This window comes from Notolabrus celidotus, chromosome 15 (assembly GCF_009762535.1).
Source record: "Notolabrus celidotus isolate fNotCel1 chromosome 15, fNotCel1.pri, whole genome shotgun sequence".
In the NCBI taxonomy this organism is placed as follows: Eukaryota; Metazoa; Chordata; class Actinopteri; order Labriformes; family Labridae; genus Notolabrus; species Notolabrus celidotus.
In genome coordinates, this window is record NC_048286.1 from 25,314,967 (window position 1) to 25,342,905 (window position 27,939).

At 39.7% G+C, this 27,939-nt stretch overlaps 4 protein-coding genes across 4 annotated transcripts; 2 read left to right on the top strand and 2 right to left on the bottom strand.

The window, feature by feature from the left end:
• The first annotated feature begins 1,367 nt into the window (after positions 1-1,367).
• On the top strand, positions 1,368-13,050 carry fggy (FGGY carbohydrate kinase domain containing). The gene is made up of 16 exons (XM_034703686.1): positions 1,368-1,463; positions 1,793-1,986; positions 2,698-2,809; positions 3,409-3,560; positions 3,794-3,882; positions 4,083-4,198; positions 4,411-4,539; positions 5,633-5,736; positions 6,342-6,449; positions 7,578-7,639; positions 7,950-8,112; positions 9,230-9,304; positions 9,437-9,557; positions 9,976-10,070; positions 12,289-12,350; positions 12,607-13,050. The coding sequence occupies exons 2-16, from the start codon at positions 1,804-1,806 to the stop codon at positions 12,686-12,688; spliced, it is 1,653 nt and encodes a 550-aa protein (XP_034559577.1). The 5' UTR covers positions 1,368-1,463; positions 1,793-1,803; the 3' UTR covers positions 12,689-13,050.
• On the bottom strand, positions 12,668-16,396 carry LOC117827177 (peroxiredoxin-6-like). The gene is made up of 5 exons (XM_034703688.1): positions 16,201-16,396; positions 15,251-15,407; positions 14,580-14,729; positions 14,310-14,456; positions 12,668-14,208 (listed from the first exon to the last, which is right to left on the bottom strand). Exons 1-5 carry the CDS (start codon positions 16,347-16,349, stop codon positions 14,080-14,082), a joined length of 732 nt encoding a protein of 243 aa, XP_034559579.1. The 5' UTR covers positions 16,350-16,396; the 3' UTR covers positions 12,668-14,079.
• Positions 16,397-17,072: 676 nt separating this feature from the next.
• Positions 17,073-21,435, top strand: LOC117827176 (phospholipid phosphatase 6-like). Its single transcript, XM_034703687.1, has 2 exons — positions 17,073-17,606; positions 19,988-21,435. The coding sequence occupies exons 1-2, from the start codon at positions 17,240-17,242 to the stop codon at positions 20,407-20,409; spliced, it is 789 nt and encodes a 262-aa protein (XP_034559578.1). The 5' UTR covers positions 17,073-17,239; the 3' UTR covers positions 20,410-21,435.
• A 1,409-nt stretch (positions 21,436-22,844) lies between these two features.
• On the bottom strand, positions 22,845-25,393 carry LOC117826439 (myocilin-like). The gene is made up of 3 exons (XM_034702490.1): positions 24,711-25,393; positions 24,049-24,147; positions 22,845-23,870 (listed from the first exon to the last, which is right to left on the bottom strand). The coding sequence occupies exons 1-3, from the start codon at positions 25,183-25,185 to the stop codon at positions 23,068-23,070; spliced, it is 1,377 nt and encodes a 458-aa protein (XP_034558381.1). The 5' UTR covers positions 25,186-25,393; the 3' UTR covers positions 22,845-23,067.
• Between the last annotated feature and the right edge of the window lie 2,546 nt (positions 25,394-27,939).

Consider the following 27,939-nt stretch of genomic DNA (forward strand, 5'->3'; position numbering starts at 1 on the left):
AAGCTAGAATACAAGACAGACTACAATATGATTCAATAAAGGATGCAGAAAAGGTCTCAGCTGGTTTTATGCCTTTGTGTTTAATTTCCTTGAAAACAAAATCAAATTGTGAGATATGTACATCTTTATGTAGAGCCTTTATTTCACCAGAGGACCCTTTGATCAGGCCATGCATATTTCTTTAAACAGTCCCATGACTGAGGGAGAAAACAGTGAATACATTTTTGTGCTAGGTTTAGGATCTCGGGGATATTCACTGTAAATGCCATTATTGTCTCCCATAGTTACCAGTCATGATATGTGTAAGAGGATGTCGCCTGTAGCCTGATATTTATGTTTAAGATTCAAGTTTCAAGAAAGCTTTATTGCCAAGTGAGCTTGCACGCACAAGGAATTTGACATGGGAAATGGAACACTAGTACTTAACAACAAGACAGTAAGGACAATAAATATATAAACCTAAACACAAATCCAAAAATTCTAAATAAAAATAGAAATACTTTCTGTACAAAGAAGATATAAAAGTACTTAAATAAGCATTAAATAAGTTAAATTAGCCTAAGCGAGAGTGCACATGTAGTAGATGTATATTACAATAAGATATGTTATGGAATAAATTACAATATTGCACATGGTTATGAGGTATTGCACCAGAAATCAAAGTATTGTGTGTATTATGTGGTGCAGGAATTGTATCACTTTAAAGAAAAACATATGCACTACTGGTCAAAAGTTTGACACATCTTCTCATTCAATGGTTGCTATTTATTTTAAGATTAAAACAGAAGACATCAAAACTATGAAATAATCTGGTTTTGCCATAATCTGGATTACAACAGTAGTCATATAGGGCTATCCATTGAGTACCAACCCTACCTCTGAACAACACAACTGATGGTCTCAAACACATTAAGAAGGCAAGTCATTCTACAAATGAACTCTTGACAAAGCTCATGTTAATTAGAAACCATTCCAGGAGACCACTTCATGAAGCAGACTGAGAGAATACGAAGAGTGTGCAAAGCTGTCATGAAGGTAAAAGGGGGCTACTTTACAGAATCTAAAATCTAAAACATATTCTTGTTTGTTTAACACTTTTTTGTTAATTAAATAATTCCATATATGTTCTTTCATAGTTTTGATGTCTTTGGTATTAATCTACAGTGTTTTAAATAATTAAAATAAATACAAACCCTTAAATGAGAAGGTGTTTCCAATCTTTTGACTGGTAGTGTATATTACACAATATAAATATACATTTTTAAATAGACCAGTCATTAGTGCACAGCTCGCCTTTCTTGCCTTGGACCCTTTGGACATATACTAGTAAGTTTTTAAAAAGTCGACTTTGTCCTTTTTGTCCGCCTTCGACTTCCGTAGTTCTGACCAATCTGCAGCACAAAGTCTGCTGATCATAAACTCTAGAGATGTTTTAAGCACTGAAATAAGATTTCTACCCGCTGGTAAGTTCCAAGATTGCCCTCTAGTAGTGACAGAGATGTTTTGTATGTTTTACATATATGTTACGTGTACGTAGAAATGTTATTCGATGCGATTTATTGCCGAAAAACTCCCATCTGTATGACGTGGATTCACTTTTGTGTTATCTTCAGTTTAAGACGATTTCAGTGACTGATTAACTGAACCATCAATCAAAAGGATAAACACTATGTAAAATGTGGTTTTACTTTCACCTATTTCAGAACAGACCGCAAAATACAGACTGTTAATGTGCAACATGGTTAACAATCGACCCCTGCTCCCTCTCTGCCCCCCCCCTCCTCTTCATCAGCTCGTCTCCTCATGGCAGAGGTCTATTATGTTGGAGTGGATGTGGGCACTGCCAGTGTGAGGGCAGCTCTGGTGACCAGAACAGGCCAGCTGAGGAGCACTGCAGAGGAGCCCATCAGCATCTGGGAGCCGCAGGCTGACCACTATGTCCAGTCCTCCACTGAGATCTGGGACAAATGCTGCACTGTTGTCAAGGTAAGCTGATCTCAGACCAGTGTCAGGTAAACTAAAGGACCCCATCATAAACTCCATGCTGTTCCAAAAGTGTACCTTTCAAATGATACCTTTCCTGAAGTGGCCCTGAAGTGCAAATCACAACAGCAATTCAGAAAACACTATGGCAATTCAGAAAACACTACTACCTACTCAAAGGATAGACCAGTCCACTCAGCGAAGAGTCATGTACCCCTAGGGTACCTACTTCTTCCGGTTTGGTTAATGTTGTGGTGTTTTCTGATTTCCCGTTGTGTTTTTTGATTTGCCGTAGTGTTTTCTGATTTGCTGCTGTGTTTTCTGATTTGACGTTGTGATTTGCACTTCAGGGCCACCGTACTTTCCTGTTGGTGTCAAGTTTTTATTCCTCTTCCTTACCGCCAATAATTGAGAATAAGCTATGTACTTTAAACAGCAATCTATTATTCATCTACAGTTGTCCATTTAGAGGGATTATCCATTACTGAAATGCTTCATCAATTACCCTATAACTTTTAACTGCAAATGTGTCCTTTACCTCACTAATACAAAAAAATATTCCTTATGTTAAACTTATTGAGCCAACCATTCCATTGCTCTATTCTGTTCACAGTGTTCATACAGCCTCTTGCAACAACTCTAAAGACCCCAACCATGTTAAAATGCATTAATCTAATGTGATTTTTCTTACTGTATTTTGGATATTTGTTCCAGAGAGTAACACTTAATGTGGAGAAGACTCAGGTACGAGGGATTGGCTTTGACGCCACCTGCTCTCTTGTGGTTTTGGACCAAAGCTTCCAGCCTGTTACAGTCAATCAGGATGGTATGTAAAATGTGTCTTTACTCTGTAGCTTGAATCATCTCCCTTACGTATCTGTTTTATTATTTATTTATTTATTTATTTATTTATCTATTATTCAGGAAAGGTTTGTAAGACAACTTTTATATACACTGAAGTATAAAAAATGAAAGGCTTTTGTATGTTGTTTTTTTTTACAATAATGGCCCTCTTGGAACGTTTCAGCATGATGACTTTCAGTTGTTGTTGGGCTTTACTTGGTGATTTACTGCGGTCTAATGTAATAGGATACTTTACTGATCTCCTAGAGTAAAGTCCCCTCCTCCACTGTGAGGTCAGAGGTCAGGGTCAGCTACAGAGCAGATGTTTTTTTCAGTGAAGTGAAGTGAGCGCAGGGTCAGGAGCAAAATTCTCAGGTTAAATGACAGACAGTATGCTGCCTGGAACTCCATATATTTACATTTTATCCTTTCCAAACCCTTGCCAAGTTGAAGCTTACAAATACAACACCCAAACTCTTCACCTGCTGAACTGACCACTTGGTACATTTTTGTTTACAGTATTCAAAAACAACAGCTGATCTTTCTATTACTCTGTCATACCTCCCCCCCTGGCTTCCCCAGGTGACACACAAAGGAACGTGGTGATGTGGATGGATCATCGTGCAGAAGAGCAAGCTGCACGAATCACAAACACTGGCCACAGGGTCCTGAGCAGAGTTGGAGGGGTCATGTCACCAGAGATGCAGCCCCCTAAGCTGCTGTGGCTGAAAGAGGTGAGAGGTGAGCAAGGTCACTGCAGGACTGCTGATCTCTGTGTGTTTAATTTCACTCTCTGTATTGACTGCTCAGCATGTGTCTGCTTTGCACACCTTTTCCTCAGTGGGAAGTCTTATAGATGGAAACTCCTGAATATATTCTCTGATCTATGTGCGTCAACTCAGTTTTTTTAAGTATTCTCAGAGATCAGGGGTTCATAAAAACTCACGTGTCTTTTTCTTTCCTTCAGAATCTAAGGGAAAGTTGCTGGAACAAAGCTGCTCACTTTTTCGATCTTCCTGACTTTCTGTCATGGAAGGCGACAGGCTCTTTAACACGGTAAGACCCTGTGAATGAAGATCTCTGTGCTCGTGTGATAAGTCGTCTTAATAAAATGTCTGTTTTAAGAACATGGTTATCCCTCACCAAGGTGTAACATCAATAACTGCATTGTTTATTAATCTGTTTTTGCTCATGTGGTCTTCAACAGAGACATATTCTGAGACATGTGACTGTACCATTTTTGCTATGTTTAACAGGTCTTTATGTACTCTTGTGTGTAAATGGACATATTGTCCTCCAGAGGGATGGGATGCAAGTTTCTGGAGCAGTATTGGAGTGGAGGATCTGCTGGAAAATAACTGTTCCAGAATAGGTATGAAAATAATACTTAATAAAACTGCACTTTAATCACTTTAAATCTGATCTCATATTTGACCTATTATGCATAATTTGTTGTTTTCTGTGCATCAGTGTGTTCTTTATGTATTTATGGACAAGCTGCTTCAAACCATTATACAGTTGTTTGAATTGAATTGAAAGTAATGAGACTGAATTAAATAAGGACAGCTGTTTTCTGTTATCCAGGCAGTGTGACATGTCCTCCAGGGAGCCCGCTGGGAGACGGCCTCACCCAGGAGGCGGCAACAGATTTGGGTTTGGAACCAGGAACTGCTGTTGGTGCTTCCCTCATCGATGCTCATGCAGGAGGCCTTGGTATTAAACCCTCAACATGTGCATTTTTTTCTAAGATGCATTAGCAATCATTAGCAATCCATTTGCAAACCAAAATAAAACCCATGGGGTGTCAAAAGTAACACTGTTCATCAACTAGAATATATGAATGCACCCAAAAATGTTGAGTCAGATGAATTCTTTTAGCATATATGTGGTGCTAGAGGAGGCCAGGGTCTTACCAAACAATGGTTTTCTATCTCAGGGGAATGTCAATACCAACAGGAAGTTCAGAGTGTTCCAGCCAATGGTTTAAAGTACGCTGTGTACAAATGTGAAAATTTTGACCTGAGGAGGCAGGGAACTGATGTTTTTTTATCTTTATTCAGACAGTTAATCTAATGCAGCAGGTCATCGTCAAACATTTAACATCAGCAAACACGTGGACTGATATTGTTTCTGTTACGGACTCCTCCTTCCCCTGCGCATGTATTTTGACTTGTGAGAGTACACCAAACACAGGTCATCCCTCGATGTGAGGTACAAGTCCCTGAAAGCATCGGGGCCAGAATGTTTGGAAAGAAAATGTCAGGAGTCAATGTGTACAAGGGGCTGTCGTAGTTTGAAATCATGCCACTCTGAGATGGCCATCCTAAAAGTTGACAGTTGTTGCTGATCTGTACTGTATCTACCTTCTTCAGTGCAGCAGGACGCCATCCCTCTGGTTCAGAAATCCAAACCATCTGGTTTTGTTCTGTGAGATAAACTGCTCATGAACTCTGCCCTCTGACCCCTGGCTGTGACCTCTGCCGATCACATATTGTTGTATCAGTCAGGGGTTAAAACACTCTGCACTTTTATCCGCTGCGTGTGTCACCGTGATGTACGCCCCCTGTCCCTGAACCCTCCACCTTAAACTCAAACCAGCTTGACAAACATTATCCCAGCAGTTAGTGTCACTGCTGAATCACATGTGAAGGTTAGAGAAGCACTTCAAAAGGATTTCAAGTTTTGGATGTGCAGTTCATAGTGATTTGTCCCTGACTGGGAAATATTCATGTGATTTTTGTCCCTGAAAAATGTGGATGTGGATTATCATCTTAAGATTAAAACATGTATTTCTTTCTCTGTCCAGGGGTGATTGGTGCAGACGTAAAAGGCTTTCACTTACCTTGTGAGGACCAGCCAATCACATGCCGTATGGCAATGATCTGTGGAACATCAACCTGTCACATGGCAGTGAGTGGTTTCAAGCCATCTTTGGGCATTTTCACCTTCTGTCTGTGTGATGCTCTTTAAATGTTTCCTGTTAAACATATTGGTAGAAACTATGTTCAGTCTTTTCTGTCATTTATGTGCAGTTTTTAAAAACTCAGATTTAGCCTGAACTCCATGAAGGCTTGTATGACATTTTCATAGTTTCCCAAGAATGTCAAAGCATGACTAACACACATCCTACCACTGTGAATAACACACTCACAGCCTCTGAGGTGTTAAAAAACTCTGAGATGATGTAAAACCTATCTTACATTGATACACACACTTTTGAATACTTCTGTGGGGACTGCTCTGACTTCCTTACTCTCTAATGTTATTATTACACATCATATTTTCTTAGTTTTTTTCATTGTATATTAACTTAAGGAGTCTTTCTTCACAGGCCACTAGCAGTAACCATGTGAAGCAAACTGTTGACACTCAATCTGTTGTGTAATGCATGTGGTTTCACATATTACCACTCTCTCTCCACACAGTCTCTCTTTTTCTAAATGTGAAACCATTTTTATTCTCATGTTCAGTCTAAATTTTATATAAACTCAACGTTTCACCTTTGTCTGTATCAGATCAGTGAGAAGCCCCTGTTTGTGCCCGGTGTGTGGGGGCCCTGCCTGTCTGCCATGGTACCTGACATGTGGCTCAACGAGGGAGGACAGAGTGCTACAGGAAGGCTGGTCAGTCTATGTACAAGCTATGATCCTGATTTTACAGACCTGCTTTAATGCAAAGGAAAGTAAAGATTAGATGTTTGTAGTCCTTGTATAAATGCATTCAGATGAAATCGCCACCCAAAACAACAGCTTTACAAAGCAGTCTGTTACAGACACACAAGGAGGTGATTCATGTCTTTATAAGAAAATATTGTTGGGTTGGTTGTAACAAAATAAGATCTGATTTGTCTGCGTATAAACAAGTTATACCTTATCTGGTTTGAATATACTTAAATCAGCTGAGTCACACAGGACACACAGTGTATAACTGAATATATAAGAAGGTTCTTCAATATCAGATAAATATATTTATTGACAAAGCTCAGAAACCATTGAGTAGGTAAGCACAAAATCTGGAATTTAGATTGTTTTGACAAATATTGATGAGGCTGTTAGTTATAAGTGGGAAAAATAACACAAATATTAATCTATATTAATAAAAAATATATAATTACAAATAAAAATAGATAAATTAATGAATTAATTAACAATACTTAATTAATTAACAATAAGAATAATAAACATATGTATCTATATTAATCTTAAAATTTGTAATAACCAATAAAACAAACATTTTTTAAATAATAAATAAATTAAAAAATATTACTAATAAAAATAACTATTCCATGACATTCGTTTGGCTCTGAACTAAACAATCATCTTTATTTAATATAAAGAAAAAGAGTTGTAGGACAGGGCATCTCTGCACCACAGTACTCCATTTGAAGCTCTGTTTTTATACATTTCCTCTTTATCAAAGTATGACAATTATGAAGTAGCTAGATGATAAAAAGTTATCAAAAGAGCACATTACAAGTGCACACTAGATATATTTCCTTTCATTCTGGCTTCTCATACGTGAATATTTTGTCTTGTTATACATTAGAGTAAACCTAATAACATTTGTTTGTTTTTAGTAATATTTATATCCTCCCTTAAAGATCCAGTTACTTTCCAAAAGAGTAAATATACAATAGAGTGATATAATAAACGTAATGCATGTATCAGTTGCAGCTTCACAAGCCTTTATGTCATAAGCTGTTTCTTTTTTTTTTCTTTTGTAATCCTCTTTCCTCTCCTCTCCTCCACCAGATCGAGCACATGGTGAAGGGCCACGCCGCCTACACGCAGCTCCAGGAACAGGCACGGCAGAGGTCAGCTGATGAGTCCACGGCTGAACTTCCTAAAAAAGTTCCAGCACATCATTTTTCACCCTGATGTTTGATCATTTTCTAAAAGCTTTGTGAGGTTTAGGGACTTAGTATTGTTGTGTGTTCTTAACAATACTAGTCTGTAGTTGCTGTAAATGTAATCAGTCATTATTTAGTTGTTTGATTTTCTTCACATCAGTTTAGAAAGTTCTTGTTAACGCCTGTGCTTTTCTTGCTCTGACAGAAAAGTCTTTACGTTTTAACATATATCAAATCAAGTTCTTTGATTGTTTACTGTTGTGTTTTTTCATAGAGTTCCCTTTGCTGGTGAAAACATCTACAGTTACCTGAACAGCCACCTGAGTTTGATGGCTAACTCCGGCTCTGCTGTTGACCTGCTGGGCTCCAGTCTTCATGTGTGGCCGGACTTTCACGGGAATAGATCGCCTCTGGCTGACCCCACCCTGAAGGGCACGGTGAGGAAACATGGGTCAGAGCCTCATGTAAACAAAGATATGAAATATTATGAGTCAAAGCATGGGGTTTAAGTTTCAATAAACACAAGAGAAGGAGTGGTTGTAGGAGAGTCAAAAGTAAGCCAGACTGTTTTTACTTTTAGAAATTGATTTTATTTATTGTTTTGATTGCCTTCCTGTTTGCATTGTGAACACGGCTAAAGATTTGCCTTGGTGAGCATAGAGTCTAGAAACAGTTAGCCTAGAGAGAGATGTCAATGTCATTATCAGAATCTAAAATGAATAGTAATAGTAATAGAAATAAACTGAAAAACTGTACTTCAAAAACGTTTAAACTCTTGTTTTAAGGGTTTAACTGGTCAAAGCACCGTGATCCCGTCCAGGGTCAGTTCTGAACGAGCAACAAAATATCTAAGATGGATTTTTCTTGATTTGCAAATATTCCTTTTCATTCTTGTAAACTTCCAGTTGAAACAAATTATGTCTGCTTCTTTGAGGTTTTCACGTCTCTGTCAGTGCAAATAACTCACTGAGCCACTGAAAGGATTTTGAGCTCAGTAAACTGGTTATTGTTTCGAGGACTTATCTATAGCTCCAGGAAGCAGGAAGCCACAGAGCATAGAGCTGCTGAATGTTTTTTGACTGAATCCCTGCTGGTGTTAGAGATACCACAACCTCAGAGATATCTACTATAACAATTACATCTGTGGTGAATGCACCCCTGCTATGATGAACCTCATTATTAAAACTCTTGTGCATGAATAGGCGCTTACATACTGCCATTTCAAGGTGGGATATTTATGCCCTTGTTACGCCTCATCTGCAATGTGTAAGGCAGGTAGTAACAGAGGCGTAACAGGGGGAAGACTGTGGGTAGCATCTTAGCTGACATGGCAGAACAGTTCAGTGTGTGTGTGCATGTATGAGTGTGTGTATGTGGTGCTCTTACTTAGTTTACAAACCATGCCTCTTGTGCTTCAATGCGAAATCATACACAAATTCTTCGTCATTTCAGGGTGTAATGTGTAAGTACAAAGGCGTAGTGATGGCTGAACTTCATTCCACCCCTTCAGAACTGCAGTGTTTAATAGGCTTATGACTCACTTCTGTTTTGCAGGTGATCGGACTGTCTCTCTCCCAAACCCTTGATGACTTAGCCCTGCTCTATTTGGCGACTGTACAAGCCCTCGCTGTGAGTCACCTGTTTGATACGTCTCATAATGTAACAAACTGATAACTTAAACCAGAAAGGAATGTCATATCTTGTTGGGTTTTTTTTAAATCTGGGACATAAATCCTCTTGTGTATTCTTCTCTGGTTTCAGCTCGGTACTTTTCATATTCTGGAGGCCATGAAGGAAGCAGGACATGACATCCAAACCCTTTTCCTGTGCGGCGGGTTGAGCAAAAATGCCCTGTTTGTACAAATTAATGCCAACGCTACAGGTATGAAATACTGAGGAGGGAAGATGAAGGCTCCGATGACGTGAATTACACAATAAAGACATTGCCTTAAAATATTATCATGACTCCAAGAAAACGTACAAGTGGGTTCGCTACAATATAATTTAAACCAAAAACACTGTTATAAGTCTGTTAAAAGGAAGTTTTGCTTGTTAAATGCTGCAAAGTGCTCTGCTCATGGTAGATAAAGATGAGATCAGACTGTTTCCTGTCTATCAGATGGGACTGGATCTCATCCTGTCTTGATGTTTGTTAATCATTTAACATAGAGTACGGTCTAGACCTGCTAAGTTTGCAAAATTGTCTTGAGATAACGCTTGTTGTGATTTGGAGCTATATACAGAAAGACTGATTTATATATCTTCTGAAGCCAATTCAGTTCATCATTCTTTTCTTACAGGGTTGCCTGTTGTATTACCTGACCAGATGGAGGCCGTGTTAATAGGAGCTGCAGTCCTGGGTGCATGTGCATCACAGGACTATAGCACTATACAGGTGGAGTGACACACACACATTCACACACAACTGTATGTTGACTTCGGCCATATAGTTAATTTAACAGGGGCTTTTCAGACTTCCTTGCACAATATATAAAATGATCTTGATGGAATTGACCCTGATAGTTATCAGTGTCTGTGTCCAGCTTTCCAACTTTCAACTGTGATGGCTCCTGCTATCCAACATGGGTCACTACTTTTAATTACACAACATTAACATGCCTGGGAAACATCTAAACAAATACACACAGATCCTCAGAAATGTTTACTTGAAATTATCTCTCTGTGTACCCCTAATCAATAAACAGTTTGGTTCCCCTTATGATTGAAAAAAAAAAAATCATGTGAAGTGTTTTTATGTGTAACAGGAAATATGTGCATGGATAAGTTCAGCAGTCACAACAAATGATAATCATTTTTTAAAAATTGGGAAAATTTTGGATTTCTTTTTATAAGTGATAGATTTGTTTTGATTGTCTAATCTCATTTCTTATGACATGTCCGAGTTTGTCCACGCGGAAACAAGACTCAGTCTTTGAAATCACCCTGTACTTGTTTATATGTTTCTTAAAAATTAAAAAATTGGGAAAATTAATTAAAATAATATCAAAACAAACAGACAAAAAAAATTGACGTATTATTTTCAGCAAAGAACCAGTGTGAAGATAAATAGTCTAATGAGGGAAAAATATCATACACATACTTTTTTCACACTATTCTATTCTATAGTATAGTAAATTTTTGTTTCATTTGGTTTGTTCATTGTCTGTTTTCTATTTTACCAGTATTGTCATTACTTGTGTGTCTCTACTTAAACCTTTGTACAAACTAATACATTTCAAATCAAACAAAAATAAATTATAATAATATCAAAAAAGATAGGTTTAAATTATTTCCAAACAATCAAATTCTGTCTTTATCAACTTTTGTTACACATACATTAGGGTTTTTATAATGGACTCCCAACTAAACAGCCTATTTTATTGGACTCTGCCCTGACAACTTATTGTAGCGACTACAAGGGCCAAAAGCTGCTGAGAGGCTGAGGTTGGGCCGAGTAAAGTGTCAGTAAAGTGTTTAAACTTTTATTAACAAAAAAGGATAATTAACTCATGATAAAGTGCACAACAGAGATAAGCAACAATAAGTGATAAAAAGCGGTCACCAAAAAGTATGGAGACCCAGCTCACCCCCTCTCTCTACATGCAAACAAAAGAAAACTGGTGGCCAAAATGAACTGAATATCCCCGCCCCTAACACATGACCCGTAAATAACCTAATTAACTGACCCCACAATAAACCATACCGTAAACAAACAACAAAAATAACACCACAAAAAGTATATAAACAATAACCTACCCTGAACCTCAAAATTAAGACACAATAAACACTTGAGTCCTTCATGGCTCCTACAACTTATTGAAATCTTGTTTGAAACCACACTTTCATTTTCTAATGCAGGTGTACGATAAATATTTTATATGTCATGACATCTTAAATATAATAATATATAATAATGAAGTCCCTTAAAAGTGTAGGGGATTTTATGAAAGTTAAACTGCACTTAATTATGTAGTGTGACACATTTTTAAAAACATCCTTTGCAGTTTTTAATGCAAACTTTTGAAAATATTTGTGTCCAATTAAAATAACCTTAAAAAGTTGCATGCAAAGCCATATGCACTGATCCTCCAACCAATGACTCAATGCCTCCATCTGCTGGGTGGAACAGTGTTACAAAGTATGCACACAGTGAGCGTATGGCTCTGCTGGCCTCACTCTCTGAGCAGATTTGCCTACAATGTGTTTAAGATGCGAAGCGATGATTAATTTTTTTTTGCTAGGTCAAGCTATCATCCGTTGGTGTCTCAGTCTCAGAGCCCATAACACAAGAGAACGACAAGCCTTTAAGCCAGATATTCTAAAAATAAGAAGTTATTGTTTGGACTAGGCTGCACCTGTCAATCCATTTTCAGCCACAAGTACGACAGGCAGTTGTTGTGTCTGATCCTCTGAGCTGCACGTAGTCCACCGGCTGGATTTTGTAGATTTAGACAGCAGAGAGGCCCTGCGCTGCATTAGTCATAAACTGAGCCACACCAAAACCAGTGCAGTTGGCTTGTGTTAATACTATAACTGGGTCAGGGCTGGCCTCAGACTGAATGTGCATAACATCATTTATTGAGGGATGTTTGTCTTCGTTATTTCTGCTTTAGGAGGCCATGAAGAAAATGGCCAAAGTGGGGAAAGTTGTTCATCCTGACTGTGAACTCCAGAGGTGAGATGAAGAGATTTTTACAGTATATATGATGCTTGTTCAATTATTCAATAATAACGCACAATATCAGCACTTTGGTGTGACACTAAGGTATCTTAGTTAAATTTTTCAATTAATTCAAGGTGAAAACAGAATTTTGAATCATCAGCTTGTCTCCTTTGAGTCATTGCCAAGTATAGAACCAAAGAAAAACTGCAAATACAGTCCTCTGCTTCCTGTTTGAGTGATTGTTGTCTGCATTTAATTGTTTTTTCAGCTTTTATGAGAGAAAGTACAAGGTGTTCCTGCAACTGTTTGCCCACCAGAGGGAGTATCAGACCCTCATGAACCAGAGATGACACTGCTGGTGGGAGGCGGCTGAGCCGGTGCTGACTCCCTCTGACGTAATGGTGATGACAAATCCACACACTGGAGACAAAAGGAGGGGTCTCAGCTGTACTTTTTCTTAAATGCAATGCCTTTATAACCTCAGAAGTTAGACAGAAGCAGCTCTCTGTGGCTGAATATCTGGGCGGGGATTTGGTTTGTTTTAAGTACAGCTGCTGGCAGATTTCCCACCACCTGGCAGATAATACTTGCAGAGACGAATTTGGAGAAAGGCTGTAGCTCCTCTTCTAACCCAAATGAAGGTGACATTCAATTTTAAACATCACGTACACTCAGCTTCAAATCTTTCTAATAAATGATTGAAACGATAAAACCGTGCTCATGATGCCTTTCCCTACTGCTCCACCCTTGTGGGTTCTGATGTATAATTCAACATGTTTCAACTCAACAGTGACACTCATTCATTTTTAAACACCCCTTCCTTTGTTCTTTTGCGACTGTGTTTTATCTGATTCTTCCGCTTCCTGTCCGTACGGCTTTCCTCTGTCCTTACACACTCCTGTCCGTTCGTCTCAGTGAGGATGCCTGCTGTCAGGATCAAGGTTGATAAGCTTTTCACTGATGCTGCTGACCTGGTGAGGGGGGGACGCCAAATCCCTGCACAGCTGAGTTAACAGACACCTTATGGTAGAAAGGTGGCAGAGAGGTATGCAAAAGTCACTTCCTTGTTTGCTTGATATCAATAGTCAGTCAGAGTCGAAGGGAAAAAGAGGAACTGATTGTTTTATTATCCCTCACAAATGAAATTCTTCTGCCAAAATATGAAACATTTGATGCTGTAAATGATGATTTTACCAGACTAAATGTATCCAAAGTTGTAGCAACACATTTTTTAAAAGTCCACAAATACTGAACGATTTAAAAAAAGAGTGACTTAATAACTGTATTGTTAATGATTAATCCTGTCGATAAAATGCAAACGAAAGCACACATGGTGTTGTTTGCACTCAGTATGTCAGCCAGTGACACCTAAAACCACTTCCTCTTGCACTGGTCCAAAAATACAAAAGCTGTGATACATGAGTAAAGCTCAAACATATAATCACAGTTTTAGCTGCCATAATGTATTCAGTTGTCTTTACATTTAAATATATCAAATATCAAATATATACATTTCATAAAAGTTGCCTTTAATGAAAAAAAAATAAACAGTGCAGGTTTATTCTAGAGCTCTGTAAAATGTCTTCATTAGAGAAACCTTCATATCACTGAAGGTTATGTTTCTAACACTCATATATCACAGGGATTCTGAGGTTTAATTATCAGAAAAGGTCTTCAGGGTCCAGGATTGAGAGAAACTGGATTTAGGTTCATTCATGTGACATACTTGTCAGTGCTGCTCTTAAGTCTGCGGTGTGTAGCGCAGGTACTTCTTTCCAGAGGGCAGATCTTTGGTGTAGACGCCCTGTGGGAACAGAGAGGATGCCTCCTCCTCAGACATGCTGGAAGGAACCATCACACAGTCTCCAGGCTGGAGGGGACACAGACACAGATAAGATGAATCTACACATCAGCAGCTCTATAGACCTGATTCTATGATATCTGGTGCCAGTCCAGCTCGCTTTGACATACCTTCCAATCAGCAGGTGTGGCCACTCGTTGACCTGCCGTGAGCTGGAGTGAGTCCACCACTCGCAGAACCTCATCAAAGTTGCGTCCTGTGGTGGAGGGGTAGAGGAGCGACAGTTTGAGCTTTTTGTCAGGGCCGATGATGAACACCTAAACTCAAAGAGAGAGAGAGAGAAGGAGATTAAGACAAGATAAACTGATATTTGTTGGCATGACCGTAAATATAAGATGTGAAGTTAAACTAGAGCTCAGAATGTGACTGTGTAGACTCACACAGCGGGCAGTGAGTGGCATGCCATCTTTGTCCTTCTCATCAGGGTCCAGCATGCCGAGGGCGACTGCCAGCTCCCGTTTACTGTCTGCAATGATGGGAAAGGGCAGAGAGCTGCATGCTGACTCCTCACAGTTGTAGGCTAGAATGTCCTAGTTGTCCAAAACATGAGGTGTTAAAAAGAAAGTCAGTGCTACATTGACTGTGCTCCATTGTGATAACAATTTGTTGCAATTTCTGTGATATTTGTGATACAATGGATCAGAATCAGAATCAGCTTTATTGGCCAGGTATGCTTGAACACAGAGGGAATTTGTCTTTGGTAAACTGTGCTCCCTTTGTACAAGGCATAACATAAAGATATAAATATAATAATAATAACAAAAATAACAATAACATCAACTATAAACACAAAATAATAACAAATAGGCATGACTAATATGTACAGGCTAAAAATAATATATGATAATAGTGCAGTGGTGAGTAGTGCTTAAACGTTTTATTAAAAAATAATGGACGAAAGGGAATAAAGGAGTCTTGACTGTAAGCATGCTCTTAAAATAAGTGGCATATGTTGCAAAAGTCAATTTGATCTTGCTTAGAAACTCAGAGGTTCTTTGTGCAACTGGTTCAGTCCAGTCTAGAAACCTGCAGACCCGGCTGTGGCTCACACCTTGGTCCAACCGTGGTGATCCTCCAGGCCGTCGATGGACAGGGCGATCATTTTGACATTGCGTTTGCTGAACTCACTGCTCAGTCTGGCAGCTCGGCCCAGCTCTGTGGTGCACACCGGGGTGTAGTCTCCGGGGTGAGAGAACAGGATCCCCCATCTGGGATAAAAAAAACTGTCAGGGGTCATGTCTGGGTCAGGACTGTGGCAACATGACTTTACAATCTGAGTAAAAACTCAAAATTTAGAGTTAGATTTGAAGATAAAGGGTCTCCTAATGTGTGAGTACTGAGGTTACTTTTGTTGCTCGTTTGGTTGCACAATACAATGATGCTGAATGATGCAGCTGACCCCAAATTGACAGGATGTGACCTCCTTGTCACTCAAACGTTTTTGTTGTATTTTCATGTGGTCAGCAGTTTGATTGTATGGTGAAGCATTGACCTCTGACCTGCCCTGACCTAATGCCATTCATTCTCACTATCTTATTGTGATCAAAACAGATATATGACGAACACACAAAAAGAAAATATGATTTTATATCACAGTGTTGTTGACTCTGAGGAACATTAATGTGTCCAGTACAGTAAAGAAATTGTTTATTTTTACTCCTTGGCTTTTAATACAGCATAAGAGTTTGTGTTGATCTCTGTCTGTTTATTATTTATTTCTACTGTTTGTATTTGTTGTGCAGCACTTTGGTAACCTTGTTTTTAAAATGTGCTAAATAAATAAAATGGATTGGATTGGATTGGATGCACAATGGAACCTGTTGATTGTAGGCATCATTTCTGATACCAACACTATCGTTTAAACTTTTAGCTGTCATAATGCAAAGGTCCAAAGCTGAAGTCAAAAAGCAGGAACTAAACACAAGCTGGTAAGCTCTTGTGATTCCAGTTCTAGATTCACAAAATTATTTAAAAAAAAAAAAAAGAAGTTATTTAACTCACGAATCTCCGAGGAACTCATGGAATTTGATTTTCCCAGTGGTAGCCTCTGCCTCGAAATCAGGAAAAACATCTCCGAGCAGCAGTCCCGGCATGATTAGTGTGCGCGTGGAGGTGTTCCGGTTGTGCAGCAGCAGCAGCAGCAGCAGCATGTGATGACTGACAGCTTGAGGAAAAAGGGGGCTGGACCTTCCGCTAACTCAGGCTGCTCTATTAACCTATATTATACAGAACAGCAGACAATCATTGAGATACTGGCTCAATGCTCATAGAGTGCATTCAGATCAGTATGCTAAATTCGCACTTTAAAGGTGTCTTAATGACTCATTATCACATGTTTCTTGCCTGATTGATTTCCCACCAAGGACGATTTAAGTAAGGAACTTAACTCAACTTTATTTATATAGCACATTTCGTACATACAAGTATGCACCCCAAAGTTCTTCACAAAAGATCAGAGAGACAGAAAACAACAGAAATGGTTAAATAATAAAAGATATAATCCTAGATTAAAATACTTTAAAATTAAAATAAAATAAAGTAAAATTAATAAAACAAGTAAGATTGGAAAGCAAAAATAAACATCCGTTAAAGTTAAAAATATCAGATAAGTACAAGAATTAAATAGATTAATAAATAAATAAATGTTAAAACAATGATTATAATATGATTAAAAAATCATGATTATAAAACTGTTTGTGCTTCCTGTAGATTGCCATTAAAAATGAAACATTTCATCATTTCATTCATGCTGCACTTAAGAATGAATCTCCAAAGAATACTTATTCCAGGGTTAAGTTTAGATCTCATCTCAGGGTTAATTACATGTTAATGGAACGGATGTTGTAGCCACGTGACCAAAGCAGTCCTGTCTAGGTCTAAATTGGTGACATTTGAACCCCTTGTATCTGGACCTGATCTGGACTCTCCAGTTTGGAGGATGTTTTTCATGTGAGTGCTGCAGGATTTAAGTGTTTGCACGACACAGGTGGTCGACAAAGAAGTGCGTAAAGTCGACTCGACACAGTTTATAAAACGAAAAATGTCCTCACCCACGTCCAGACGGAATAGTTCCCGTGGATCTGTGTGTGGATACCGGGCATCATCAGAGTGCCATGCACGCCGCCGGGGCTCCAGCTGCTCTTACTTCTCCCCTGAAGACTTCTCTGTTAGTCTTAACCAGCCAATATTCACTATCACGCTCAAGTTTCTGCTGGCGATAGATCTGTGGCTGTCCAAGCGGCTCGGAGTGTGCGCCTGTGAGGAGGCACCCTGGGGCGGCATACGGCCCCTGGTGCGTTTGGTGGAGTTCTCCGGGCATGTCATCCCCTGGCTCATCGGCACCGTTTACACCTTGCTCCGGGGAGAGAGTGTGGAGGAGCAGGAGATCATGCTGAATTTAACCCTGGGTGAGACAATGTGCTTTATTGATTTTATTTTGGATGGAAACAATGACTTCAGAATAGAGAGCACTGGTTTAGATTCCTCCAATTAAATTCTTAATTAATTTCATGCTTTTTTTTCAGTCAAGTGCAAGCCTTTTACAACTACCTCTCATCACAGCAGATACAATTGGATTTATTTAGCATGCACAATTACTGTAACTACTCCTGCATTCCCTCTTCACCCATTGGCACATACTGTATGTGAAGAAATCTTTATTTCCTTATTTGCAAAAAATGTACTTTCCCGAATCCAACATTCTAATATTGAATGCATAAGACACATTGCAGGGTATCATATTAACTTGCTTTATTTGCCAGTGTCCGTTATTTACATGTATCATCATCCTAACAATAGCTGTGCATAAATCCGATGCGTAATTACGCACATTTGTGCCAACAGTCAGTAAGTGATTCTGTTCATCTGACAATAAACAGTAACTTATGAAAACGCACAACATAACAGGCCAAAGCCAAATCTGTCCCCTCGAGTGGCAAATAATACAATATAGAGATGCAGGCTGTTTGTGGGTCCACGTGAGCGAGAAACATCAACAGAGCAGTCATGGAAAGTTTTCTACTTTGAGCCGTGGCTGACAACAGCTGTGGCCACTAAGAGACATGCACGCGATATGGCGGATGTTTCATTTGCAAACAGTAGCTATCTGACAGTTTCAATATCAAATCCTCCTGTGAACTATTTCTGGTATACAATCGCCTATAGGATGCCACCGTGATATGGAAAAACTGAGTATAGTATAACTCTTCTTTTAGCTATAGACTGATGAGAGGTTAAGGTCAAGGGCAGCGTTTCACTACAGACATTTAAATTGGAGTTTTTTAATCTCTGTCATTTTATAAAACAATTAACTGTACTAAATTACTATGTTGTTTGTGTCATTTACATATGAAATGAAATGTAGTTTCTGGATTTTAGATTGTTGATTGGATAAGATAAGCATTTCAAAGATGTCAGTTCTGGCTCAGGGAAAGTGTGATGACTTTTTAACCATAGACTAAATGCTAAATCTCTTTATTTCAATCAGAAAATTAATCACTATTGAAAAGGACTGATTGTTGCCTCATTTGTTCTTACTTTGTTCATAGTCTCATGATAAGAGATCTAAAACAACCTGAAGATTCTTTGAATGAATGACTCAATATATTGTGACGCTTTACAGATACACTATAATACATTTATAAAAACTCTAAGTTGCCATGTTGTTCAAAAACCCTTTTTGCTGTGGCTAGAGACTAATCTTGTGTTTTGACTTGCTTACTACTAACTTTATATTTTTTATAATAAATAAGCAGCATCCAAAGTTGGTCTTTTGCTTTTAGCTGATCTATATTTATAGACTTATTCATAAGTAAGTGTTTTAAAACAACATTTAATACTTGTAGATGAAGGGTGTTTAATTAGATAATACCAAGCGGCAACCTCCGGTCTACAAATATGAGTCCAATGCGGAAGTGCTAAAAACTGCACTTCATGGAGGATCCGCTTGAGGCTGGCTCCGGAAGTACCGGAAACCACATATGCACAAATTCAAAAAAGACGATCTTTACAGCAGAAATAAACATGTTTACAGCCTGGTACAAAAAACGAGTGTAGTCTGGATAGCTCATTTCTTGATTGGCACACACTGTAGGGGGGGGGTGAATTTTTTTCTAACGCGGCAATTTCGAAGATATTGAGATTAAGAGTCTTTCAATGAGAGGCACAGCTGACTGCGGGAACACTGTAGCTGTTGGCTAGGAGGTTCAAAGCCCGCCTCTCTAATCACAATCGTCGACAGCAGTAATATGTCTGCCGTCGACAATTGGCCTCAAAACAGCGCTTCAGAAACAGACAGGTGACGTCACGGTCCTACGTCCATATTTTATATCTATGGATAATACAAACGGTTTGTTTTGACCAAGTGATCTGATTTGACAAAAGGATTTTCACGAGTGCTTATAAAGAGAACAACATCAGTGGGACTTTTTATGATGTTCTGATAGCTTTGATTAACATCACATACTCAGTGTAACAGCAAACCTGTGTATGTTTGAGTTGCTTGGCAAAGAACAGTTCCTGTCAAATCATGCAGTTGTGTTTGTGAAGCCAGTTGGATGGCTGCATTAAATACTCCATCTGACAGTCTGCTATTCCTTATTCCTTGATAGCCGCATGCTTTGAAGGACGCTGCTCTAGAAACATCTAGTCACATCAATCTGCAGAAAGAAGTCTGGTCAATTTCACATAGGTCATTTTATATACCATAACCTTGGGGTTGAACAGGTGAGTTTTTCGCCTGATGTTGCAAACTGAAACTGACATTGTTATTCCTCTTTCCTCCTCATAGCTTTGTTGTTGGACCTGCTATTAGTCAGACTTCTGAAGACTCTGGTCAGACGTCGCAGGCCAGCCCAGAACCGCTCTGAAATCCTTTCTACCTTCTTTGTAGAGCGTTATTCCTTTCCCTCGGGCCATGCCACACGAGCCGCCATCTGTGCCCGCTTCCTCCTTGCTCAGCTGGTGGACACAGCCTCCATGCGGGTCCTGGTGCTGGGTTGGGCCACTCTGGTGAGCCTGTCTCAACTGCTGCTTGCCAGACAGTATGTAACAGATGTGGGCTTTGGCCTGGTTATGGGATATTGCCAGTACAGTATGATGGAAAGGTTGTGGGTTACCTGGGACTGCCTGCAGGACCTGCTGCTCATAGGACTGAGAGAAAGACTAAACAGGGCTTACAGTGGACTCCGAATGGCAGACTGGAAACACTAGGATTACTGGAAACGTGTGCAAGTGTCTATGTGTGGGGAAAATGTGTAGCATGAGTGTGTAATGAAGAAATTCCCTTCTGTTATGAAATGTGATATTTGTCTAGGACTATAAAATAGTTTCACCAGTTTGCTTTAACTTTGTTTATATGTTTAAAAAAGTTTTTTTTTTTTCCATTTTTTCTGTGTTTTTTTTGTTTTTTTAGGAAATGTAGGTGGGTATATGAAATACAATATGAGGCGTGTATGTAAACAAAGGTAGGCTGCATATCCCTCAATGATGCACATGCATCTCCAGACTGTATAAAACATGGATGTAGTATCAGTGACGTAACCTAATAGTTTCTGAAGCAGGTTTTTGAAGCCCATTGATGGCAGTGGGTAAACTGGAAATGCTGACTTAACCAAACTTTCACTTGACTTAGCAAGAGGCAAAGAGGTGGAGTTGCAGAGGGCCTTTAGTCCCCCTTTCTAACAGCCACAGGGTGCTCTTATGTATGTCAAATCAGCTGTACCCTTTATCATTTAAAACTTCTTAACTTAAGATCTTCAAAACTATTGAGTTATAAAATCATCCGCCACATAGTAGATAGTGTGCAGATAGAGAAAAAAAAACGTTTTATTTGTATCACGGTGTGGATATGTTCAATGTTGCTGTAAAGATAGGCTTTAAAAACAAGTGTGTTGTGGTTGTTGGGACTTTTACAGACAGTCTCAAGTGCCTTCTCCAGGAACTGCAGTTTTTAGCACTTTTTGTGGGCTGCCACTTGGTGTAAAGTGAGAATTTCAGAAGTGTCAAAATGTGATCATAACATGTATGTGGTTAACTGTTTTGTTTTTTATTGATTTGATACAATACACAATGGGTTCACTGTAACAGTGTGAAATCTAGTGGGCAGAAGTCATCTCACACTCACCAAAGTTTTCATCAGCTGCTGCTTACTCACTAGACTGTATTTATAATACTGTCTCAGTCAGTGTTAACAGTCAGCCACCAACTTTAAAATAAAAACGCAATTCTCAAGCTAAACTATACAAGTACTGTATGGTGTTTTTGTGACATTGAACCTTGGAAGTCAAGGAGCAGAAAGCCTGTTTTGCTTGCTAATGAAGTTACATAGGTGTAATGCAAATGCTAACAGCTGTCCACAGAGGGCAGTGCATTACAAGAATACTGTTGCCAGTTGCAACAAGGGGGCTTACACACAAGGATGTTGCAGGTCCAGGCCTTCTTTTAGCTGTATGGAGTGATGGGTACACATGCTTTACCAAGGCACAGATGACCACAAGTACTCTAAGTTGACAGTGTAGTTTATTATTATGGAGACTAGCATGATAAAGTTATGGAGTGATAGTTTGTTTTATGACCCCCATGTCCTGTTGGTGGATAATATAATCAATGCTAACTTTAAACTGAAGCCACATCCTTTTTGAGCCATGTTAACAAGAAGTTAAAATCTGTAGACATTAACTACACAGACACAAAGCTCAACTGCACTGTGGCTGACATTCAGTTAATGAGAGAATGTAAGGAGTGTATGCAAAGTCTTTGGTGCATACTTGCAACCTTACAAACACAGGCCCATGTCTCAGCTTAGGGCTAAGTACTGTAATAAAGTCTCATGTTCCACTACCTTCTGTCACGTGACAGGAGATTTCTCCCGCCACTCAGACAGTTGCTATGGTGATTAATTAGCTCCCCACCTTTCAGGGTTTGTCGACCGATTGTGCTTCATTTGTAGCTTTGATACAGGCGAGCATCAAAACTCCGGTCCATATTAATGCTTTTACATTATGTGACGTTCAGGAGCAAAAACGGAGAGGATTTGACTGTCAGCAACTACACTGCTGGTTAGTCAATGAGTTGTTAACACAAAATGAGTCTGAAATTAATTCATATAAGCTAACTGGTATAATAGTATTTCCCAAAAATACTCTTTAGTACATATTTAATAGACATGCAAGCATGCAGTACAATGTACACTAAAAAAATAGAATGCTCACTAAATAGCTGAATCTCTAATAGGCTATGTGCAGTCGGCTGTATATCAGTGCAGAGTGCAAACATTTTCCTTTTGCTTCATATAGCGAAAGCAACTAAATTCAGAGTTTTGTAAAGTAAAAGTGATGAGCAGCAGAACATTTGATTTTATTTGTAATTTTTTTTGGAACAAATAAACCTAAATAAATACCAAATTACATTCCTGTCCCATACACTGGCCTTAGTACACACTTATGGTACCGGCCTCATTACACACATACACACACACACACACACACACACACATCATGATCATACGATCATTACTGACAGGATGTGATTTTTTAAATTGAGTTGCAAAAGTTTATTATATCACAAATGTGTTTATTGAAATCTTAAATAACATGATTATTTATTAACTCATCAAAAATATTTCAACTTCAAAACAAGATTACTGGTTGTAATACTCACTGAGATTTGTAGGGGCTACATCATAGCTACATAAATCTGCTCTATGAATATATTTCTGCTGTTATAGAGATTTTATTTACAATAGTGTTACAAAAATAGAATTTAATGATGCAAAAACAGAGAATACCAAACTTTGCAACAGCCTCAGTACAATGCAATTGACTATATGTGCTATGACTATAAGGAGCTGTGTCTCTGTCTGTGTCCTCATCAGCCGCTCCCCTGATTGGCCCGTCCCAGTCTGATGTCATAGGTGACCATATGGAAGTTATCCCAGGCGTGCAGCTTCTTCTGAGCATGGTTGTAGTCAACCATACTGTTGTAACGATACTTGTTCTTGAAGGGTACAGCAACAGCCCGCTCCTCATTGGTGGCTGTGTCGAACACGTAGTTGATGGTTGTGTTTGGCGCTGTGTAGCTGGCCACTGTGTACAGACGTCCACATACCATGAAAGAGTTGGCCACTGTGTTCTTCCTGATGTTTGTCTCCCAGCTCTTCTTCACCGCTAGACTCTCAGGGTCCAGTTGGGAAATCACGATGTTACCCTTTACCTTGTTGGTGCTGTAAATTGCCCACAAACCCTGCTCATCTGCTGCCAGGTCAATGTCCGTGTACCCGCCCCAGGAGTATGGAAACTGACCATGGAAGCCTGCATGGGGCAAGTCAAGACGTGATGCTAGCTTCTCAGAGGCCAAGTCGTAACGGATCAGGGAACGGCTGCGTTTGCGCTGGTAGTAGAGGGAGCTGCGGTACATAGTGGCCCCTGTGCTCTCCACAGGCTCAGGCAGGACCAGGACCTTCATGGGGAACCCTCGAGAGAATTGATCCATGTCTTCATATGCAAAGAGCTGACGAACGTCTTTACCCACAGCATCGATACGCCACACAGTCTTGTTGGTGTAGAGCTCACCCTGTGGCTCGGGATCCTGCAGCCACACTCCATACTTCCCTGTGATGCTGTCAGCCTTCCTGTGCATCACAGGGTCTCCAACTGACTGCACCTCTCCACAGCCTGGGGGGAAAAAAGTATGGTAGGTGTTGAATATTTGAAGGAGGGTAGTTATACACACATCACATAGCAGTGAAATAAAAACTACAGAATCAAGAACAAAAGGTAAGCTCATTAACTTACACCATGCCATAAAAAATGATTTAGTTTGGAGCCACCACCATTAAAAACCAACATGTACCTGTGAAGGTGTGGTTTCCTTCAGGAATGAGATGGGATGCAGGAACCTCTGTGACCTCAGCCTTCATCTCCTGGTATGCACCATTCCCATATGCAGGGTCTAAGACACGCAAAGTAAAGAAGAACTATGTTTATGAAATCAAAAGAAAAAGTATAAACTGGAACTGGAACTTTGAGAAGTAGAACATCACAAGAAAATAGCAGTTTTCATTTCAGTAAGTATTAAACTACAGTCCCAACGTAGTTAAAGTGTTTCATGTTTTTGCCCTGAGATTACTGGGAGGTCCCTGCCTTTGCTTTATGTTAGTATCGATCGCTCACACATGAACAAGCATGCATGAGTGAAAGCCGTAAAAGAAGGGGTCCGTGTTGTAAATTCCAAACCCCTTACTCATCCTGGGACCGCTCACTGCAACCTGACCTGTTGCCCCTGGACTCTTTTCATAGCTTCTGTCAACCATGAAAACATTCATAAAAAAATCAAAACAGAGGTGCAGCTATAGCTAGCAAAATCATAAAAAAACAGCTTTATTTTCCCCAACAGCGTCCTTAAGGTGAACTTGTTGAGTACTAGAAACAGATAGCGTTGCCTCTTGGGTGCTCAAGTAACTCAAGTTTATTTTTTGATTTCTGTGTTTACCCTTCACACACTTCTGTACATACCGCTTGCAGGTCTGTTTTCATGCCCTAGGATGTGTGTCTGCTGGCAGGGTTTCTGCCTGAGGTTCTCTGCCTCCTGGCTCAGCTCCTCCAGCCTTCTCTGCAGCTCCTGAACCTGCCTGTTCAGACGACTCTTGTCCTCCTGCAGCTGATTTCTCTCCCCCGTAACCTGGGAGAAAGCTTCCTGCAGACCCTCTTCATCATTAGCTGTGACCCCTGTCTCCACATCTCCATCCTGTCCTGCTATCAGGCGGCTGACCAAAGCCTCCAGAAGAGTGAGACGAGACAACACTCCATCCATCTCTGGTTTCACGTTGCTTCCAGGGCAGCTGGACTCTTGTGGGCTGGCCACAGAAAAGGTGTATTGGCAGCGGCCAGCATGGTCATTGGAGCGATGGAGGGAGGCTCGGTCTTGGGTCTGGCTTACGGTGGACAGAGTTAAACAGGAGAGACACAAGTAAAACCCCTGAAGCCACATAGTGGAGGGTCAAAGTGAGTTGGCAGTCTTCTGGATTGAGAAAATATGCTAGGATGTAACTTTTTTATCTTCTGGTTAGTCGAGATGATCCCCACTTGGTTAAAATTTTCTGCCTGTCTTGAGCTCGTCTCTCTCCTCCTGAGTCTCCCCGGTCAGTGCAGGCCAGTCTCTGAATTCCAGAAATACTAAGAGTGGGATATTTATACAGTTAGCTGTCAAAGAGAGGGAGGGGACAAGGAGTGTGTCAGGGAGGGGAAATATAGCCAGGAGGTATGAAGTGTTTGTCCACGTGTGTCTGCTGTTTGGTGTAATTGGCATTAGCCGTGTTGAAGGGTACAAACAAGGGAAAATCACCCAGATCAGTGGAAAAGTACATAATTTGATGCTTGTTTTTTCCTGTAGAGTTCTTTAATTGTGTCTCAGCAGTTGGTATGTCTCTGCAGGTTGTTTTGACGGGACAGCACCTCTTTATGTGTCTACTGGCTGTCACCTGCAGGGCTGTTTACTTCCTCCATAACTGATAGTTTTCTATTAAACCACCATGTGATTAGCATTAAACTCAATTAATGGTCTGGGCACAGAGTGATATTTGGGCTGGAGGGAGCGTGTGTTGGAATTTGGGTAACAAGGCTCAACATTATGCAACCTGCTCCTTCAGAAGACCTGAAACCACTCCACAGCTGGGCAGGATGTCTGGCACAGGAGGATAGGCTGGAAATCTGGCTAGGAATGGAGATGTGGTGTGGTTGTCTTTTGTTCTTCCTACCAAACCTACATAAAAAACATGTGCAGCCAATCAGGCATGGAGATATTTTCTGTTTAGTACAACATGTTCATTGTTTGCAATTAAATACGTTTGAGAGTTTACATTTTCAGGATTTGAAACACTCCAAGATAAAGCTAAAAAAACAAAACAGAATCGCTTGACGAGGTTGTGTATATGGCATGTACTCAACTTTATGTTAGTCTCGCAATGCAATGCAGCATTGTTCAGATGCAACATTTAGCTGTGTGACTCTTCAGTAAGTAATGATGCAAAAGTGTTCAATTGAGAAGAGTCCAAAACACTTTTCAAGAAAGTGAACAATGGAGTTTTTTAAGGGAGTTTGGAATTAAGGTGTGATTTCAGGCACAGCCAACAGTCTACAGTCATGCTATGATCCAGGACTGACTCTTTGTTTGGCCCTTTTACTGGTGTACTCAACAGAACTGTGGAGGAGGGATAGGAGAACCCGAGGGTTGAAATGAGGACTGTGGCTTCTGCACATGGGGCCAGTCTATCAACTAGGCTAAATCATCATTCCAGAGCAGCCCTTTATCCTCTAGGGTGACATTCATTTGATTGTGGCGGAAGAAGAGAACATTCTGACAGAGCCATTTGAATAAAAAAATATGATCTGTAAGCAGGACAACCATTTAAAATTGGTTACACTTAGCTTCACTGTGACTTATCGGCACAACGATCAAACGTGGCAATGTCAGCTTCGTCTGGTTCTCTTTAACTTTGCACACACAGTTTTGGAGATGCCTTGCTAAAAGATTGTACCATCATAAAAAAGTTATCATTTGGTTGCAATAATAATGTGAAGTTGATCAATATAATGGATAAATCTCATGAAAATGCAGTTGTCCACATCAGCATATGGATAACCAGGTTTTGACTGTCTCCATCTTAGCTCAGTGAGTAATCCGGTAAATGTTTAAAAAGTACAGCTGATGGAGTTTCTTTTGGATGTATTGGACAGTAGTACAGTGTTGGACAACTTAAAAAAAAGAAATCACAATGTGTCCTGGGAGAAACATAAAATTCGGTTCCACATTTGCTGGCAATTCATCCGTTTCTTTCAAAAACACAAAGTCCTTGTCTTGTTTGATTTTTCAACATCTGCAAACCATAACTATTTGGAAGAATCAAGCAATGACTCATTTTGTAGGTATGGGTGGATATCTTTTCAAATTGTATGACAGGCAACCTAGACAAAGTCATTATATTACTTAAGTTTTTCAGCTTGTCCTCTGTTGACCATCAGCACCTTAACAAGATGTCGCTCAACAAGTTTTGAGTTTGTTTGGATCAAAGTGGAGGAAAGATTTCCTGCCCAACCAAGAGAAAGACAAACATGGCCACTTAAGACAGGTGCTCTACTATCACAGCTTGAAATATGACTCAAAAGGTAAGCACAACAGTCATATATACCATTTGTGACTGGTCACATAATATTGAAAACCAACCCTGCCTTTAAATCAAAACCATGCTGTCTGTCTTCCTTTTCTTTCTGTACAGGAGGCATGAGGCCCACCTGAGTTCCAACTGTCTCCATGTGATACGTCTGCGACTTTGTCTGCTTCTCTGTTGAGAGAAGCAAATATATCACCAACATAAGTGTACCAATTGTAAGTTTACAAAAAACACCCTGGTCCCTGAAGGGCTTACAGCCATTTGTGTCACTTTTTAACTGGTACCATATCTTTAGGTTGACTGTACTGTCATATCCGTTCATCTTTTTCTCCAAATCAACATGCCTATCTTATTACAAAATATATTATGTAAACCAGCAACAATGAACCATTTTACTCTGAAAACTACCTCACAGTGCTCACTTGTGTTTGGTCCCATGAGAGTAATCTGCTGCCTAGTTAACCTGCCCGCTTTACAACCTGTGGAAAGTATTCCAGATTGTTTTTACCGCTGAGGTGTGTCTTCTTACGTAACATAACGACTCAGACAGCCTGTAAAAAAGCAAGCAGAGGATC

Bases quoted from the DNA above. Each gene is read 5' to 3' on its own strand.
- LOC117826439 (XM_034702490.1), bottom strand. From the start codon at position 25,185: ATGTGGCTTCAGGGGTTTTACTTGTGTCTCTCCTGTTTAACTCTGTCC. The intron at 24,148-24,710 runs GTATGTACAGAA...TGCGTGTCTTAG, and splicing joins TGAAAACAGACCTGCAAGCG to ACCCTGCATATGGGAATGGT. The intron at 23,871-24,048 runs GTACATGTTGGT...TTTTCCCCCCAG, and splicing joins AGGAAACCACACCTTCACAG to GCTGTGGAGAGGTGCAGTCA.
- fggy (XM_034703686.1), top strand. From the start codon at position 1,804: ATGGCAGAGGTCTATTATGTTGGAGTGGATGTGGGCACTGCCAGTGTG. The intron at 8,113-9,229 runs GTGAGGAAACAT...TCTGTTTTGCAG, and splicing joins ACCCCACCCTGAAGGGCACG to GTGATCGGACTGTCTCTCTC. The intron at 9,305-9,436 runs GTGAGTCACCTG...CTCTGGTTTCAG, and splicing joins CGACTGTACAAGCCCTCGCT to CTCGGTACTTTTCATATTCT.
- LOC117827176 (XM_034703687.1), top strand. From the start codon at position 17,240: ATGTCCTCACCCACGTCCAGACGGAATAGTTCCCGTGGATCTGTGTGT. The intron at 17,607-19,987 runs GTGAGACAATGT...TCCTCCTCATAG, and splicing joins CATGCTGAATTTAACCCTGG to CTTTGTTGTTGGACCTGCTA.
- LOC117827177 (XM_034703688.1), bottom strand. From the start codon at position 16,349: ATGCTGCTGCTGCTGCTGCTGCTGCACAACCGGAACACCTCCACGCGC. The intron at 14,730-15,250 runs GTGTGAGCCACA...TTGGACAACTAG, and splicing joins ATCACCACGGTTGGACCAAG to GACATTCTAGCCTACAACTG. The intron at 14,457-14,579 runs GTGAGTCTACAC...CTTTGAGTTTAG, and splicing joins TGCCACTCACTGCCCGCTGT to GTGTTCATCATCGGCCCTGA.